We start from the raw sequence: 13,200 nt of genomic DNA, 5'->3' as shown, positions 1-13,200 counted from the left end.
GCTAGATGAGAGGAAGTGACAAAAACAAGAGAAAAATGTAAAGTATAAAGCACATCTGAACTTAGCTGAACTTCAGAATACTTGAATTGGCTTGTATACTTTCAGGTTATACAGAAATACATGCTTATGCAAAAAGCACACGCACACATCCCAACGTGCAGACGTGCAGAGCAGCAGGAACACAGTATGCTGTGTACGGCGGCCCTCCTTCACTTCCGCACCATAAATGTGTGTTTGCTATAAGAGGGAACACGGAGGAGAAAAGAGGAATTCATGTTGGTGTTTATTTGAGCTTTGGCCAAATCCAACCTGGGGCGGCTGTGTTGGCGCACACTCTGCACCAAACCCCAGCAGCTCCTGTACCCCCTTCCAGACACACACATACTGTACACACTCAGATCCTGGAGCACACAAACATTCTGCTACTCTCCCTCTCACACACACACAAACTCATACCTGTCCGTCCTAGCCATATCAAGGTGTGTTTGTCTTTCCGTGCTCGCCATTTAAGGTCCTCCCCTAGCAGGTATTTCCCTCTCTTTCCCACACACACACACACACACACACACACAAACACACACACACACACACACACACACACACACACACACTGCAGCTATAGAGGGGGGCCGAGTGTGAAGCGGTTGCATTGATAACCTGCAGCTCACAGTCACTCAGTCTCACTTTGTGGCCGTCCCCCTGGCGTGGTGCTCCCTTTGCCTCTGCTCTATTTCCCCTCTCCTCACTCTTGGACCGTCTGTGGACGCGCTCAGACCCACGCATTAACTCGTCGACCCTCTGTCGCCGTCACCATGACGCCCTCCCCGCTGTTATTCCTGCTCCTGCTCGGCCTTGTAGGTGCTCAAGCCCCTGTGGACCTCCGCACGGCCGCCGCCATGGGTAAGATCAATGACCTTTAACCTTTTAAGCTGATCCTAACTATAGTATCTGATCATTTGATACCTGACATGTAACACCTCAGAACTGTTACTGATGATCATCTCAGACAAATACCTGACATCATACAATAGAAACAACATTTTAAAGGAACATTCCTCTAAATGTCTCATAGTCTCACTATGAAAGGACAGAACTAAGAGACAAGTAGTTGTTTTAGCAGAATAATGTTTGACTTTTAAAATGGTTCAGTTAATTTATTCTATACTGTGTCTTTACACAAAATAATTTGAATACACAGTTAAAATAATTTCTATACAATTTGAAGTAATTATATTTATTTATTATACGAGGTGATTCATTTGAAGTAATAAGTCAGCCAGTTTTTGAGTCAGCAGGGTTTTTTTGTATGTTGCTGGTGGATGGATGGAGAAGGCACTATTTGAGGATGGAGCGTGGCATTTGGTACACTGTATGTATGTATGTATGTATGTGATGGTGTGAATGTGGCAGGGAGGGAGGGAGAGAGGTGAAGGGTTAGAAGGGAGATCACCAGTAAGCAGACTGTTACTAAAGTCTTTACATGTACACACCCATCAGTAAAACAGTTATAGATTGCTCTGCAGAAAACTGTATGGACCGAACAAAACTTAAGGTTAATTTTATCAGAGCTTTCCAGATAGTCGTATATTGTCATTCTTAGTAGATTATATCAATATTATTACCTAAAATATTTTCTGTATATTTTTTCTTAGTTTTTATCTTTCTGTCCTTTATCCTTGTTTTTCTGGATAAGTAGTTCTCCATCTCACTCCACCCCGCTCACCTCCCTGCATCTTGTTTTTCTGTTAACTCCCACTTTCTCACCAGCCTCCTCTATCCTCTCCACCCTCTCTGTTCTCCTCATGCTTCTCCCACCCTCCCACTTTTTCTCCTCTTTTCATCAACCAGCTACCAGCAGTTTCCTGATAACTTTGTGTGAACAGTTGTTATGCAGACTATTAGCACATGAATACATAATGGTCTACTTCCTGTCTCTTCATGTACAGCGGCAGGTTTGTGCAAAACCCGTCCCACCGACATTGTGTTCATCATCGACAGCAGCCGCAGTGTTCGCCCTTCAGAGTTTGAGCAGGTCAAGGTCTTCCTTGCAAAGGTCATTGAGGGACTCGATGTCGGACCCAACGCCACCCGTGTGGGAGTTGTCAACTACGCCAGCCGCGTCAAGAACGAGGTAGGGGTCAAAGTTAGCATTCATTAGCAGTGAGAAAAGTTTTATCCTAATTTAAAACTCAGATAACACTTACACTGTTATTATCCGACCTTAGGTGTCTCTGAAAACACACCGCACTAAAGCTGGTCTAGTTAAGGCTGTAACCAAGATCGAGCCCCTCTCCACTGGTACCATGACCGGTCTGGCCATCCAGTTTGCCCTGAACGTGGCATTCAGCGAAGGCGAGGGTGCTCGGGTCAAATCTCCTGATATTAGCAAGGTCAGACACTAATTTATATGCATTTACACTCAAAATTCAACATATTCCATAACCTTTATCAGGGTTTCTATCTCCTTTTCTTTCCCAGGTTGCCATTATTGTGACAGACGGGCGTCCTCAGGACAATGTAAAGGAGGTGGCTCAGCGTGCTCGGGATGCTGGGATTGAGATTTTTGCCATCGGTGTGGGCCGTGTGGACATGAGCACCTTGCGCCAGATGGCCAGTGATCCTCTGGATGACCACGTGGACTACGTGGAGAGCTACAGCGTCATCGAGAAGCTCACCAAGAAATTCCAGGAGGCCTTCTGTGGTAAGAAGGGAGTACAGAAAATGTAGTCTTTGTTTTGAGTTAGAGAAAGAGATAAAGAAAACAGGGATTAGTCTTTAGTGATGGGAATGTCTGTAAGGTGGGTAATAACTACCTATCATCCCTGTGGAGAAAGCAATTTGCTCCCCCCTCCCCCCCCAATACTAAGGGTAAGGTGTCAGGACTGTCATCTTTTCATTCCAACATATTATTTCCTCCCTTTTGTCCTCAACATTACAACAATATGTTCATTCATTAGACCTCATTAAACATCCCCCCTGCGCAAGGGCATCAGGGCAGAAACAACCTCTTGGAAGGAAATTCTCTTCTGTTCTTCAGTTGGGAGGCGAGACTGATCTCTCTGTAATTACAGATCCATTAGTGACAATCATTAAACTTCTAATTTGCGATGCCCTTTGGCTCTCCCAGTCTGCGGCAGTTTGTGACTGCTTTCTGACAGCCAATCATGCTGCAGATGTCTCATCCAAGGGCAGAGCTGCATGATGGCAGGGATGGATTGTCGTTGGATGAGCCTGTGCTTCACATTTAGTACCAGATAAAACAGATGTTGTTAATGTTTACTCTTCCAATCTTTTCCACCTGTTTGTTTTAAGGATCCACTGGAATCCTGCATTACCCATACACATGTTTTTAAAGTGCAGGTAACAGTGGATCATTAAAAAGATTATACCATTTTCAAACTGACATAGTTTTATTCTCTCCTCCTAACCCCAAACGCCCAACCCCTTTCAATGTGTGCGTGTGCCTCTACATATATTCCACTGTGTGCGCTTGTGTGTTGTGCACGCACACGCACACACAGTGTCGGACCTGTGTGCCACCGGGGATCATGACTGTGAGCAGGTATGCATCAGCAGCCCCGGATCATACAAGTGTGCCTGCAAAGATGGCTTTACCCTGATGGACAATGGTCGCAGCTGCAGTGGTGAGTGTGTGTGCCCGTGTGTGTGCCCGTGTGTGCATGCATCTGTGTGTGTGTGTGTGTGTGTGTTATGTGTGATAATGTCAGTTCATGCACACTCACTGTGTTCATGGAGTAACACAACATGTGGTGTATCTGACGTCACCAGCATGCAGCAACTCTGCAACAGACGTGGTGTTCCTGATCGATGGCTCTAAGAGTGTCCGGCCTGAGAACTTTGAGCTGGTCAAGAAGTGGATCAACCAGATCGTGGACAAACTGGACGTTTCTGACAGCAAGGCTCATGTGGGACTTGTGCAGTACTCTAGCTCAGTCAGACAGGTGGGTCTCTGTCTAGTCACATCTAAAAATCTATTCCTTTCCCTCTTCTTAGAACATAATCTATCTCCCTACTGTAGGAGTTTCCCCTGGGCCGCTACAACAACAAGAAGGACTTGAAGGATGCTGTGAAGAAGATGGCCTACATGGAGAGGGGAACCATGACGGGTCAGGCTCTGCGCTACCTGACAGATAACAGCTTCAACCCCGGTCATGGTGCACGCCCTGGAGTCGCCAAGGTGGGCATCGTATTCACTGATGGACGCAGCCAGGACTACATCGGAGATGCTGCCAAAAAGGCAAAGGAGAATGGTATGAATAGATGTATAAAGTATAAATGGATACAACACAAAGGCTCATTTTACAAGTCAGATGAACTTGTGTGTTTGTTTTACAGGTTTCAAAATGTATGCTGTTGGAGTTGGCAATGCAGTAGAGGATGAACTGAAAGAGATTGCATCTGAGCCGACTGGAGAGCACTACTTCTACACTGCTGACTTCAAGGCCATGACCCAGATCGCCAAGAAGCTGCAGATAAACATCTGTCAAGGTCAGACATGATCATAACAGTATCTAAAATATTTGCAATGCTACCATTTTACCCTACACGCTGGTATAAAAACATGTGCTTTCTGTTTCCATTCCACAGACGAGGACCCTTGTGAGTGTGACTCCCTCGTAAAGTTCCAAAAGAAAGTAGAAGATGCCCTACAGGTGCTAACAAAAAAATATATCCTTTTCAACAAGTGACACTGAAGAAAATTATAAGTAAGAGCTTTAATGTATTAATTTGTCTGTTTTCAATGTTGCTCTCCTTGACAAAAAATTACTAGATAGCATGTCAAAGAGGATCGCCTTGCTGGAGAACAAAATCGTCTGAAGACTCACACCCCACTCCTCACTCTACATCTACACACCCACTCCTCACTCTACATCTACACACCCACCTACATACGCACACACACAAACAAACAAACGCAATCACAAACACACTACTTCACACTACTTACATCCTGTAAAATACTGAAGAGGAACCCCATGTGTGTGTGAGTGTGTATGAACCCTGACCTCTGCTTGCATCCTGAGCTCAGCCCCCTCCTCACTCAGCCTCACCTCTTCCACCCTTGGGTCTCCCGGGACACAAAGCGCCGGTTGTCATGGGGACCACGCCTTTGTGTGTGTGCTCTCCGAAGGTCATCCTCCATATCCAGCCTGTGTGTTTGTTAATAAAAGTCTTCCCTCATAGGGAAACGGTATACTGAAGGTTTTTTTTTTTTATTATTGTTGCCACCACAGTGTTGTATTTCCCCCAAACTCCACAGAGTGTGTTTCTCTTTAAATGAGCTGCACATCATCCTCACCTGCTTGTTTATAACTCTCACTGTGACCTCTCCTTTTTTCACTTGTACCTGAAGGCTTCAACTGTTTTCTCTTAGCCCCACACAAAGGTATCTAATATTTTGTATGGTGTATATTTAAATCTATCCAGTTAATTTAATACAATATATATGACTTGACTGATCATACGGGTGCACCCTTGATGTTTTTTTTATTTTCCAAAATAAAGGTGATTCAGGAAGTACATATAACAGAATGTGAAACAAATGTATACCAGATAACCTTTACAGATACAGTCATAAGAAAAACCTTCTTTGACACAGTTTTAGACATAAATTCACAAATAAGTAAGTCAAAATAATACGTAGAATATTCCTATGGACTTCCTGAAAAGTATACGGGCTCTAAGGACCACAAGGACATAACAGGTGTTCAGCAAAATGGTCTAATAAAGATTGTGGTCCTTCACACTTCAGTGAAAATCTGCAACACAGTCTTTAAGGTATTACATTTTAACATGATGGCAGAGAAAACAAATGAAGAATGATTTATACTTCTTATAATTTTGTAGGGTACCCCAAAATAATTAAGTTATCCTTTAACCATTAAATAAACAAATATAAATATATGCGTGTTCCAGCCTTTCTAAATGTTCTGCTATTTTTCTGTTTCAAATTAGGAACCTGAAAAGAAAAAAAAGATTGTCTTGAGCTTTTCAAAATAGGTTAATGGACAAAAAGGAAAATGCACTAGTGACAGTTGCGTGGACAATAATTCTAATTTAATGTAAACATTCAGTTGTACATTGTGTATATTTTAAGTTGTATTTTATGTGTTAAATCTAAACACTTACAGAAACGAGTAAAGAACATGTTTAATTCGTGCTTTAAGACTTCATCCTCAAATCGCTTCCTGTGTTGCAGCAGCTCGAGCTCATCAGTATAAAGTTTTAACTGCGTCACGATGACGTCACATCGGCAGGAGAAAAAATCGAGAACAGCTGAACGAAACCAGCGAGGAAAGCTCTACTTCTACTCTTACGAGCTCATGGAGACTGATTTTAAAGTTATATTAGATTGAGCCTTAGCCTGTGAGTTCAGTTAAAACATTAACCACTGGCTCAGAGAGTTTTTAAATCGAACTTATTCAACCTTATTACAGCATCTGGTAGCTAGGCTAACTTAGCAAACTAACCGGCAAACTGTCTTCACGGTCAGTTTGCCGGTGGGAAACCGTGTTGAAGGTGATCTGTAGGTGTTAATGATTAGTGAAACAGATGAGTGCGCAGTGAATAAAAGGAAGGAGGAGGAAGTCACAGAAACGGCGTGAAGGTTTACATCAAGCTAGTGGGTGCGTTATTACTAGGGCTAGCTAGCAGCAGTGTCAGGTAACTCGGCTGCTTCGGGATCACCTCCAGAGATGGATAACAATCCTGCTGCAGGGTCTAACTGCACGACTAACGGAGGAAACATCCTGCGTAGAGTGCCCGACTCCGGCCGCTCATGTCGCTACCAGTCCGAGTCCGAGTCGGATATGCACCCGTCCGTGAAGAGCTTAGCTCGGCTGTGCAGCAGGGACGAAGAGGAGCGAGCAGCGGCTCTGGAGGAGCTGAGCCAAGGTGTGATGATGTGTTTAGGAATAGACCAGTCCTGCTCAACACGACTGAACAGACAAACACTTCTGCATCTGCTTCGGCTTTCCCGATCGTGTCCGCTGCAGAAGGTACGAGGGAAAGCAACCGAGCTGCTGCGGACCGCACAGGTAATGCTGGAGTATTATTCACAGTCACATTCATAGTTAACATCTCCGACGGGAATGTCTCAATGCAGCTGCTTGATTTAATATTAGGACTTGTGATTTGCTCCATTCGCTGGGTGTGTTATTAGTTGTTAGTCATCATTAGCCTCGCAGCTGATCATCCGTAGTTATCAGCTGATTATAGGTTTCTATCAGATTGCTGGATGTTTCATCAGAACATGTCGGAGGTGATGCAAGACTCAGCTGCGGTGAACAACAAGCTGGTCGGACACGCCCCCTCCCGGCGCCCTAAAAAAACACACACAGGGACACACCCCCGGGTCGTCGTTTGTACTGCTGGAAATATATAAAGAGAGTCAGCCTTCGTGTGGCGTGTAAACAGTGTGACGATTTTTTTGGGGGGAAATAACGAGCTGTGTGTCTGTCTGCTATGTTCCGGTGATGTCTGTGAGTGTTTGGTTTCAGATTTGGTTTGGTTTCAGTTTTTATGGGCTGCAAGTTATGAAACGGGTCTCTGCAGTTACAGTTCAGCTCCTACAGCAGGACCCGACTGGTGGTCAAGTTCAAGGTGGATTGAAGCGACCTGCAGATTTTCTTGGTTTGCTTCGAATTACCTTTAATAATACACGGAGGGTTTTGAAGAGTTTAAACTGGTTGATTTAATCGTCACTCTTGCACTTGTGTTAGTTGTAAGAGCAGTTGTGACATTTGGGTCAAAGTTCATGTTTTTATCTAAAAACTTTTGCATTTCAGTGCCACACGTGCCTAGTCCAAGCCTAAGTTCTAGTCCTGTCTTTGTGGAATTTGATTCTTTTCTGGTTTGATTTGGGTTGATTGCCAGATAAAACAAAACTATGTGAATAAAATTGTGATGAACATTATCTCAGGTTTTGCACATCGAATAGAGCAAATTTTGCACGAGAGTAACATTCATTTAACTCTATTATAATTCGCTTAACTTTCTTTGTCTTTCTTTTTTCCTCTAGGAACACGGAGTTGACGTCCCTCGGGCTCTGGCCTCAGGTCCAAGTGCTTTCATCAATGCCAAAGAGGTGTGCATGGACTGTTTTTCAAAATACATTCATTCACAAGTGGGCTTCTAATGAGCAGCTACTCACATTATAGACCTATTGATAATCACAGGCTGACTAGTTTGTTTGTGTTGTTGCCAGCCGTCACAATAAATACAGATTCAAATAAATCAAACAAATGTAGTATAAGGAATTTAGATCACTTTTCTTCTGCAATACTGAGGTGTCTGTTGCTTCATGTCATCAGGTGAAGCAACCTCAGACAAGTGTTGCTAAAGCTGATGACTGAAAATATCATTTGCATATATGACTAACTACAAGCTTTCCACTGGAGAAAATGGGAGTGAATCCTCCACAAATATTTCCTTGCTCACACCTAAAATGTACTTCTAATGGTAAATAAAATTAGACTTTAGTAGTAAATGTTGTCCGTTTGTTTATGTGTTTCGTCTGGCTTGTTCTCTTTAGATGTTAAAAGAAGGGCCAGATCAGGACATCCTCATTGAATCTTTTCTTTCATCCGGTCGCGTGGACCATATCACCATGGTGATGGCTCTGCACCCTGCTTACCTCAGCTGCGTCCTCAAGACCCAGCATGCTTTGTTGGAGCTGGATGGCCCCTTGCCTCGTCACTGGAGACATTATATTGCTGTTATGGTAAGAACTAAGAACTAAGCTGTGTTAGTCAACAAAACTAAACATAAACAGTACCTTTATGTGATGTTAGATATTTTTGGGCTGGTCGATAAAGTGCTCTGCTACGTAATTGTTACTTTTTAAATGCTTATATGTCCTCATATAATTTATTTAAGAAGGATGTAAACACAAATTATAAGTTGGCCTCTTGATGATAGAATTATGTTTGACTCGACTAGAAGTTTAAAAGTTAAACTGTTTTGAAGTTATACATTATCATAAGTAGTAATGATGTTTAGATTGCAGGCAAATGCTAAGACATTCCCAGTCTGGCCAGCTCTAGAGAACAATAAAGCTACCCTATTTAAGCGGAGTTAACTAGGGCACAAATTGAGATTCTAAAAGTCTTGGAAAGAGTGTAGGAGTAAGATATCTGTTGATCTGTAGAATCTGAAACCTCATTGATGGTGCTCTAAAGAGAAAAATAACGGTTACAAGATGGACTTGATCATTCTATTTTTGAAGGATATCTACATGTTAAATAACAACGAGCTGGTTAAAGGTCAGCCAAATACTAATTTTATAAACATTTACTGACTCTCATTGCTTACCATATAGACTTCAGTTTCAGTAGACTTCACTTGAGAAAAGCTTTTTCTAAGAGTGAAAAGGAGCTGGAGGTGTAGTAGTTGAGTAAAGTTGCTTTGACCTCTGAGCCACACATGCAGGTGCATTTTGTCGCTGTTACCCAGAGACCATCCTGCATTTTCAAAGGTTGGGGAGCCATGTTTATTTCCACCTCTTAATTCTTTCTGGTGTTTGTTCAGGCTGCGGCTCGACATCACTGCTCATACCTGGTGCAGCAGCACAGCACGGGCTTCCTTGAGGCCGGAGGAGAGGAGAGCTGGCTGGGTGACCTGAAGCACGCTCCAACCAAACTCCGCAGCCTGCAGACACTCAACAAGCTGCTGGCACACAGACCCTGGCTCATCACACAGCAGCACATCCAGGTCAGACACACCACCCACACACTGGCTGTCTCTTACTCTTCTGCTCTCTCTTTTCGTAGAATGATTTCATACACTCGATTTTGTCTCAATCTGAAATCAGTCTCTCATTGACTCACTGACTACTCCCTGTATAATAGTTTAATCTTTATTTAGCAGTACATTAATATGTTTTGGGACACTTGTGAATTATTATTTTTTATGTTTTGTGATGTTGCTCTGCACTTATTCTGTGGTGTTCATTTAACTGTATCCTCCTGTGTATTGGTGGTGGTCTTGCCATGCAGGAGCTGGTGTGTCCTGGAGCAGATCCTCGCTGGTCATTGGCTGAACTCATCCATGCTGTGGTCCTGATGGCACACGCTCATTCGCTCTGCTCGTTTGTGTGGGGCTGCGGTTTAAACCCTGAACCTGACCACATCGGAGGATACACCTTCCAACCTCCGTCACCTGGGCACCTTCCCCGAAGCCCTCATAGCCCTGCTCATGAGGATGGAAGGCAAGAGGTGAGTCTAATGCTTCTTTACCCCTGGACTGAACATTAAAGAGGTCAACATGACAATGACCGAGAGGTTTTTAGTTTTTCATTAATTTAAATCCAACATTTTTTAGACACAGCTCACTTCCCATTGTTAATGACACTTCCCATTTTTGAACTTCTAGCTGGTTGACGGAACGATGGAGGTGGAGGTGTTGATGAAGAGGATGGTGGAGCTGCAGCAGCAGCAGGAAGAGGAGGAATGCACGCAGGAGGAGATGGTTACTCGCTTTGAGAGGGAGAGGAGCGAGAGTATACCAACTGGTACAAACACAACTATTTACTTATCTCATGCACCCCTCATAATATTTACCTACTTGACATTTGTGTATTCACTACTTCCTCATTGTTTTGTTTGTTTAGCGGTGGTGCGGGGAGCACCACCTGACCTGGTGCTCCATCTGGTTGAGGATCCAGAGTTCAGATACGAGGACTTTGCTCCCAGAGGAGAGCAGGCACCTCCCACCATGAGAGCACAGGTATTTTGGAAATGAATCTGTTTTACACACACGTTCCAAAGTAATCTCTTTATACCTTTTACACTGTGCATGGCCTGTTAATGTAGATGTGTGTGTTGATGATGTTGTCTCGTTTGCAGGACTACTCATGGGAGGACCACGGCTACTCTCTGGTCAACAGACTGCTGCCAGACATGGGTCAGCTTCTGGATGAAAAATTCCAGGTACCCTCACTTTTGAACAGGCAGAATTGAATTAATACTGAACAATATGGTAATTAAAAGCTGTGAGGACTTATTAAGGACTGATGTTTGGTTCACACTCTAAGTCTTTTCCCCATGGAGCTTGATTAAAATGTTAACAAGATAAAAGTGGGATCTAATGTAAGCCTACATGTCTCTTTAGTGATAAGGGAAAAAAAGTTGTGACAATTTACTTAGGAAATTGAGAAATCAAAATGATTCTCATTTTTATCTTCAAAATTGTCCCCTGATCTTGTCATTTTTCCAGTGAGTGGACAGAGTGACATACTTGACAGCTCTACCTTTTCTTAATTTGCTTTGACTACATAAACTTTAACAAAGAATCTCAATTTGGCATTTATTTTTATAAAGGGGTTAAGAGCAAAAAATAAAAGGTGTTTTGGCGGCTGATGTTGAAGTATTCTACACCAAACACAGACCAACAAAGAGATCAGAAGTGCATACTGTTGATTACAAATGACTGAAATGTAGTAGAATGTGAGAATAACAAAGGAAACAGATAATGTAAAGATGCATTGACTAAATGCTGTTTTAATACTGTTAATGAATTAGTGTGTTTGTGTTATAAGATGACTTGTTGTGTTTACAGGTAGTCAGCAACTTGACCTACCACAGGATGGCCATGCACGAAGGTGTTGACACTCACACTCTGAGAAAAGCTCTGTGGAACTACATCCACTGTCTATATGGGATCCGGTTAGTGTCACATGCTTGTTTAAAACTTAATGGAATTGTTTTGTTTTATTGGTTCATTCTGTTGTGACACTAACCGCGTTTTCCCTGTACCTGTGCAGCTACGATGATTATGACTACGGCAGTGTGAATGTGTTGCTGGAACGCTCTCTGAAGGTGTTTGTTAAAACATTGGCCTGTCACCCCGAGCAGACCACTGCTCGCATTTACCGCGCCTTCTGGAGACACTTCAGACACTCTGAAAAGGTATAAATGAGTTCAAATAATCCCTGACAGTCCCCTCTAAAGCGTATACTCGAAACATTTGACACTTTGAAGTGGTCTCTCTTAAACAGCTTTCAGAAAAAGAAACAGTACTTTGATTTTTAAGGATGTCCTCTGGTTTTCTTTTTTCCGTTTTAAATGTGTTTAAAATGAATGCTTTACAGACAGGACTTTGAAGAGAGACATCCAGTGTCCTGATAGTATTAACATGATTTTTTTGTTGTGTGTTTAATTTTCGCAGGTTCACGCAAACCTAATAGTGATGGAAGCCCGCCTACAAGCAGCCCTTCTTTACACCTTACGAGCCATCACTCACTACATGAGATGATGCACTCACTCCCACACACTTTTTGCAGATGCTGAGCCAGCTGTGATGTACCACAGCCCAATGCATAACACATTGATAGACAATCTTGCACACGCACAAACATTGGTGCGCACACACACACACACACACACACACATACACACACACACACACACACTACAGTGAATGTATATATGCATATCTTATGTGTCAGTGTTAATGTTTTTTTGATGCTGCTTTGCGCCTGGATATCTGAGGTTTAGAATTTGTTACTTATTATGCACTGAAGTTTACCAGGTTCTGTTTCGCCACTTGAGCCTCAACTGTCTGAATATCTATATATTGCACATCATACACCACTTACAGACATCTCTACTTGCTACGCGTCGGGTATGCTGGCGAAAGTAGGCCTGGATAAATAACTCATTATGATTAAAGTGTTTTCTTTGCAGATTATAGCTGTTTTCCACACCATGACTTCCCAAGCCTCAGACTCTGTGTCTGCAGCACATCGACTGAGATTTAAAAAAAACCAAAAAGCAAAATAACTTGTATTTTTATATACAATAAAAGTTACTTTGTTATCGAAATCAAAACTTTGTGTTGTGAGAATGTATTCTCTCATTCGATATGGTGTGAAGAGGGTGGCTGCAGTCTGATTTTAGAAAGACATGAACCCAGACCTCTGGACGTTTGGCAGCAACGAGGTGCACTGACTCGCCAAGAGATGGAGACAAAGACTTGAAGAAATGTGAAATGACGCTCGACTTGACTGGAAGTCCTATCATCAAATTGAATCATGAACACTGTCAATTATTTCTCCCCTATCTAGAGTAACAGTTATTTTGTTTAGTCAGTTTACGACTGAATGTGCTCGTTTATTCCATGAAGGAGAAGTGAAACCAAATCAACATAATCACGAGTTGTCATCAGGAGCATAACAAAATG

The 13,200-nt window shown here is 42.7% G+C and overlaps 2 protein-coding genes across 4 annotated transcripts; both read left to right on the top strand.

The window, feature by feature from the left end:
- Positions 1 to 651: 651 nt before the first annotated feature.
- matn1 (matrilin 1) lies at positions 652 to 5,215 on the top strand. Of its 2 annotated transcripts, XM_065948000.1 has the most exons (9): positions 652 to 900; positions 1,947 to 2,131; positions 2,226 to 2,390; positions 2,479 to 2,701; positions 3,522 to 3,644; positions 3,790 to 3,962; positions 4,040 to 4,271; positions 4,357 to 4,509; positions 4,609 to 5,215. In XM_065948000.1, the coding sequence occupies exons 1-9, from the start codon at positions 813 to 815 to the stop codon at positions 4,707 to 4,709; spliced, it is 1,443 nt and encodes a 480-aa protein (XP_065804072.1). In that variant the 5' UTR covers positions 652 to 812; the 3' UTR covers positions 4,710 to 5,215. The 2 variants fall into 2 exon arrangements, with proteins under 2 accessions (XP_065804072.1, XP_065804073.1); XM_065948001.1 differs by lacking the exon at positions 3,522 to 3,644 and having other exon boundaries at positions 653 to 900.
- Positions 5,216 to 6,233: 1,018 nt separating this feature from the next.
- Positions 6,234 to 12,848, top strand: sesn2 (sestrin 2). Of its 2 annotated transcripts, none has more exons than XM_020631571.3 (11): positions 6,234 to 7,058; positions 8,042 to 8,107; positions 8,555 to 8,743; positions 9,550 to 9,732; positions 10,017 to 10,235; positions 10,393 to 10,531; positions 10,631 to 10,746; positions 10,866 to 10,949; positions 11,578 to 11,684; positions 11,783 to 11,927; positions 12,187 to 12,848. In XM_020631571.3, exons 1-11 carry the CDS (start codon positions 6,717 to 6,719, stop codon positions 12,271 to 12,273), a joined length of 1,677 nt encoding a protein of 558 aa, XP_020487227.1. In that variant the 5' UTR covers positions 6,234 to 6,716; the 3' UTR covers positions 12,274 to 12,848. The 2 variants fall into 2 exon arrangements, with proteins under 2 accessions (XP_020487227.1, XP_020487228.1); XM_020631572.3 differs by lacking the exon at positions 6,234 to 7,058 and adding an exon at positions 7,353 to 7,502.
- Positions 12,849 to 13,200: the final 352 nt, after the last annotated feature.

Source organism: Labrus bergylta, chromosome 19 (assembly GCF_963930695.1).
Source record: "Labrus bergylta chromosome 19, fLabBer1.1, whole genome shotgun sequence".
Lineage (NCBI taxonomy): Eukaryota > Metazoa > Chordata > Actinopteri > Labriformes > Labridae > Labrus > Labrus bergylta.
The sequence above is the reverse complement of the archived record's forward strand: the minus strand, read 5'-3'. Positions and strand labels throughout refer to the sequence as shown.